Source organism: Colobus angolensis, unplaced genomic scaffold, assembly GCF_000951035.1.
Source record: "Colobus angolensis palliatus isolate OR3802 unplaced genomic scaffold, Cang.pa_1.0 Scaffold33, whole genome shotgun sequence".
NCBI lineage: Eukaryota > Metazoa > Chordata > Mammalia > Primates > Cercopithecidae > Colobus > Colobus angolensis.
Window position 1 is genome coordinate 6,581,332 of NW_012116599.1, and position 5,735 is coordinate 6,587,066.

At 40.2% G+C, this 5,735-nt stretch overlaps 1 protein-coding gene across 1 annotated transcript in view; it reads right to left on the reverse strand.

The window, feature by feature from the left end:
* Positions 1–5,381, reverse strand: part of COL4A4 (collagen, type IV, alpha 4) — a 138,893-nt gene extending 133,512 nt beyond the window's left edge. The window contains exons 1-2 of the mRNA XM_011952037.1: positions 5,311–5,381; positions 2,409–2,451 (exon numbers count right to left, since the gene is read on the reverse strand). Coding sequence (XP_011807427.1) covers positions 2,409–2,451; positions 5,311–5,381 — 114 coding nt within the window. The remainder of the gene's footprint in view (positions 1–2,408; positions 2,452–5,310) is intronic.
* Positions 5,382–5,735: the final 354 nt, after the last annotated feature.

Here is a 5,735-nt window from a genome sequence, read left to right on the forward strand (position 1 = left end):
TAAAAAAAAAAAAAAAAAAAAAACACAACGGAATAATCACATATCAAGCTTTGACTTGGATCAGTAAAAGGAAAAAGCAAGAGGTGATTTTATCCGCTGCAAAGGTCTTCTACCTAAGCATTCTCCAATAAACGTTTCAAAGAGGAGGGTAAATTTATAGAGGTTTGCACCTCAAAAATAGATTGTATAAATTCATTTTAAAAGATAAACACAATATTTCAGACAATTAAACATTCAAAGTATGAACCACATTCACTGGGAATACATTCATACTCTCGGAAACTAATGTTACTCTTCTTCAAAGAGAGAAAAGGAAAAGTCACTATCTGCCTTATCTCAGATATTGTTAAACATATATTTGTCACATAGAAAAGTTCAAAGGCTGGCTGTGGCGGCTCATGCCTGTAATCCCCGCACTTTGGGAGGGCAAGGCTGGCAGATCACTTGAAGCCAGGAGTTCGAGACCAGCCTGGCCAACATGGTGAAACCCCATCTCTACTAAAAATAACAAAAAAATTAGCCAGGTGTGATGGCACATGCCTGGAATCCCAGCTCCTTGGGAGGCTGAGGAGGGAGAATCGCTTGAACTGGGAGGTGGAGGTGGCAGTGAGCTAAGATCGTGCCACTGTACTCCAGCTTGGGCGACAGAGTGAGACCAAAAAAACAAAAAAAAAATTCAAACAAAGAAGTTATTAATGTCTTATACTTGTAATTACATCTTCTTTTTTGAAAAACAAATAATATAGGCACATAATTTTAAAAATTCAAATGGTGCAAAAGAGTATAACAGGAAAAGAAACGTCCTCTTTCAACAATGGCCCCAAGTTCCCTCCTATATAGGATAATTTTTTTCAAATGGGTGTCTGGGCATTAATAAGCATATTCATACAATGACCTCATTCACACACACACACACACACACAGAGGCAGATGAGCACATGGGCACACACGCACAAATGTGTAAAAACACACTTTTGGTGATTCTTGACTTGTTTTACTTTTATCCAAATGGTGGATTGCTCTACATTTTGCTGTTTTCACATAACTGAAAGTCTTCAAAATCATTCCAAAGTAATACATATGCCTATCCATCAGACCACGTACCATACCTTATTTAACCAGTTGTTGTTGAAGGAAATTTAGGGGGCTCTTTTCTGTCTATACTGAACACTATCCTGAAATTAGTATTCTTGGGCATATTTATCTGTATGCATGAATCAGAATAAACAAGTATGACAAATTCCAAAAACACACATTCTGTATCAATACGTACATGCATTCGAAATCCGGATGGGTACTACCAAATTGCTTCCCACAGACACTGCGTAACAATTTGTATCGCTACCTTTAAAACCCAACGATAGTATGGCCCTTCCCTGTGTGAAATCTCTAGAATCTCTGCACACCACAAGCTGGTAGAAGGCCTGGGATAGAAAAATCTTTGGTTCAGAAATTATATTTACTCATATGTAATATTTAAAAAAAGCAAAATCTAGGACTCTGCAGACTTTTATAACATATAAAAGAACACAAACTTTTAAAAATCAGATAAGAGAAATATAAAAAGTACACATGTATATATCACAGTATTGTTTCCACTCATTATTTCAGGTGATGCTCTCAAATGCATGTCAACAAAGTTGGGCAAGTCTTATCATCCCTACTCAATACAGGAGATAACTGAGTCTTATATAAGTTAAGAAATGAATCATTGGCAGAGTCAAGAACCACTGGCTCCTCATTCTTTAACCAAGGTGTTTTCTGCTCCCAACTTGCGGGAAAAGGAGAACAGAAGGTAATTTTGTATTTTGATTTGCTTTAAAAAGACCTACAATAACTTGACTCACTGAAGTTTCATTGGGTGGATCCAAGATGGAGAGTATGAACAGATAAGGATGTGTTCACTAGAGTGATTTAAACCAAGTCAGGTGTCTCAAGATCAACCTGAGTTGCAGGCAGACCACAATGGGATTACCCAGACACATGTGAGGGTGAGTTTAATGACTGAGATTCTTCAGTGAGGAGGCAGAAGAAAGATAGCTTATTACAGAATGTTCTGGACTTATTTTTCTTCTGAGCTAAAATGTTCAAATTATTCCTATACTTCTTGATTTAATCTTGAAATGACCCAGCTGCCTCCTGCCTGTCTGCAAAAAAAAAAAAAAACTTAAAAAAAGGGTTATGTTTGTATTAAAATAAAGAAATCCCCAATACCTAGGCAATTCAGTAAGCAGTCTTGACTATACAATATAAAATAAATCTTAGTGTTTATTTAGTCAGTCCTATTCTCAATTTTACAGGTAAGAAAACTGAGTCCCAGAGGGCGATTTCTTTGAAAGTCCAACAAAAATTATGCATTTGATAAAGTGAATTTTCACAATGCAACCACAGCTAGTGAATGTACTTACCCCATATACACATTGTACAGAAAAGAGAATGAGTATAAGTGACCTACAGAAAAACAAAAATGCAGATTAATTTAAACAGTTTATTTTCGTGTGAAAAAAATTAAAAAGAAAAAGAGGAAAAGAATTAATTCCAGAAAGCTACTTTTTATTTCTAACAGGCTGCTCCGACTAGCCGACTTATGATCAGTGACAAGATCCTCGCTTTCCTCTCTCTGGCTGCCATCAGTGCCTTTCCTCTTTTTAATCAGCCAAGAAGTATGTGTTGAACCCCTTGTGTGGTCCTCATTGTGCTGGGGACCGTGAGGACACTCTGAAGGTGAGACCTGGAGGGATACACGAGTGAAGGAAGATGATTCTCAGAATGAAAACTGCAGGAGAGAGGGAAGGAGGCAGCTTTGTTCGGAGACACACACTGCTGAGACAGTGTATCCCAAATGCCATTTAGTGGAAGCAACTAGAAGGAGAGAATGTGGAAGGAAACCTAATTGGACTGGGATGATGGTTTGGAGGAAAAGGGAAATAATATGGAAGATTTAGGGAAAAGTTATGTAGTCCAGGGTTTATAAGTGAGGCAGAAATCTGACTGTGGTAACTTCATTATTACAAACAAATTTTAACAGAGGAAATACGCAATTTTAAAAGACCACTAAAAGGCCAAGCGCGGTGGCTCACGCCTGTAATCCCAGAACTTTGGGAGGCTAAGGTGGGCGGATCACCTGAGGTCAGGAGTTCAAGATCAGCCTGGCCAACATGGCGAAACCCCATCTCTACTAAAATACAAAAATTAGCTGGGCACGGTGGCGCATGCCTGTAATTCCAGCTACTCCGGAGGCTGAGGCAGGAGAATCACTTGAACCTGAAAGGCAGAGATTGCAGTGAGCTGAGATCGTGCCACGGCACTCCAGCCTGGGCAACAGAGTGAGGCTCTGTCTCAAAACAAAACAAAATACCCATTAAACATTTACATATATTTTCTAGACCTTATATTTGTCAAACAGCTTCTGGATCCATCATCTCATCTAATGCTTAAAAGAGCTTGTGGGGATCACACCATTCCAAAGGATACTAGGAGAACTGGGGCTCAGTCCTGGGCCGTGATTTATCCGCCATCCTTGTTCTTTCATTCTCTGTAGAGCCTTCTCCTCTCTAAAACCTCATGTCCTAAGTGAGCCTTTGTTCTCCACCCTCTACTTCTTCCTCTTGTGCTGAGATGCCGACAAACACTACAGATGTTTACAGAGCTTTGGATCTAGATGAGACCCTGACTAGGAGATGAGTAACTAGGTCCAGTCCATACTTAATGGCTCCCACACGAAATTCCCTCTCTCTCCAGCTGTTTTCATGATAATTCCAGTACAAGCCAGGTTAGCTTTTCATTGTAGTAACCAAGTAAATAAAGAGAAAAATATGAAGGAGATGTTAAACACTGGGAATCAACTGCTTTAAAATAGGTTGAATGTGTATTTACAACTCTTGCTTCTTAAATGAGTTATTATCACTGGACATTTTTAAACAGGATATGTTGCATTTTATAGCAATTGTAGCTTCTCTCTATATAATCTCATTAAGGATTGTAGGCACAGCATGTTTCTTAAACCTTTTATAGAAGAGCAAACAGACTTAGAAAAGTTGGACAATATGCTCCAAAGAGTGCAGACAGAATGGCCCCGAGGGGGCCAGCTCGGGTCAGGTCCGAAGCTCCTTCATAGTCCCTTTATCCTGCACTGGACTTGTTCTTTCTGCCACTGCAGATATTAAAAAATAAGATCATTCCTTTTTTTTTCTTTAAAAAAAATGCACAATTAAGATTCCTTTCCATTTCTTCTACATCCACTCCAAATCAGTTAAGACTGGACCATATTCCTTCCCACCACCTTTGCTTCTTTCATTCCCCATAATTTCTTGTTCATTATCCTCAGAACTTTTTGTGGTTTTTTTCACTATTTAACATTTCCCTGTGTTAACTCCCAATGTCTTTTGGAGTCTTGTCGAACAATCTTATGTTGGTTTCCTGTTTTCCTATTGCTACTGTCACACGTTACTACGTACTCAGATGCTTAAAACAATGCATATATATCATCTTACAGTTCTGGAAGTCAGAAGTCTGAAATGGGTCTCGCTGCCAAGAACCAAGGTGTTGGCAGAGCTGTATTCCTTCTGAAGGTCCGAGGGGAGAATCTGATTCCTTGCCTTGTGCGGATTCTAGAGGCTGCCCATATTCCTTGGCTCCTGGTCCCCTTCAACCTTCAAAGCCAGCAGTGGCCAGTGGTGTCTCTCTTGCTGCATCCCGCTGGCCTCTGCTTTTGTGGTCAAAGCTCTTTCTCCGACTGTTCTCCTGCTTCTCCCCTTCACTTCCAAGGATCCTTGTCATTATATTGGGCCCATCCAGATAGTCAGGCTCAGGTCAACTCCTCCATCTCAATGTCAGCTGATCAGCAACCATAATTCTATCTGTAGTTTTAATTACCCCTTGTCATCTTGCCATGTAACATAACATATTCACAGATTCCAGAGATTAAGATGTGGACATCTGTGGGGGGCTGGGTGTGTTATTAATCTGTACTTGTGAAGTGGTCTGTCCTAACTCTACTAGTTATAGGGACCCTGACACTTTGGGCATATAAATCTTTTGCTATTCAAACCTGGTGAGTAAGAAAGCAAGAATCTGGGGCCTTTCCTTGTGCAACTTCCCATTTGATGATTATGTAGGTGCATTTCAGGGAAAATTAAGAGGGTTGGTGTTCAATAATAAAAATGAGTCATGAAATGGCAGACATACCCTTAGCTTTCTGGAATGATTTGATTTTTTGACATATTAAGCGTTCAGATGATTTATATCCATAGAACAAACATTGAGTAGAAACTACAAATAAAAGAAGGCAATCACACTGAGGATACTCACCAGGGATCTGTGGCCAATGACTTGGTCAATCTGAAGGAGCACCTCATTAGTACTACATGCAGAGACGACATCACAGGCAAGTCTTAGTACTTAAAAAATATTCTGGCCGGGCACGGTGGCTCAAGCCTGTAATCCCAGCACTTTGGGAGGCCGAGACGGGCGGATCACAAGGTCAAGAGATCGAGAACAAACATTGAGTAGAAACTACAAATAAAAGAAGGCAATCACACTGAGGATACTCACCAGGGATCTGTGGCCAACTTGGTCAATCTGAAGGAGCACCTCATTAGTACTACATGCAGAGACGACATCACAGGCAAGTCTTAGTACTTAAAAAATATTCTGGCCGGGCGCGGTGGCTCAAGCCTGTAATCCCAGCACTTTGGGAGGCCGAGACGGGCGGATCACAAGGTCAAGAGATCGAG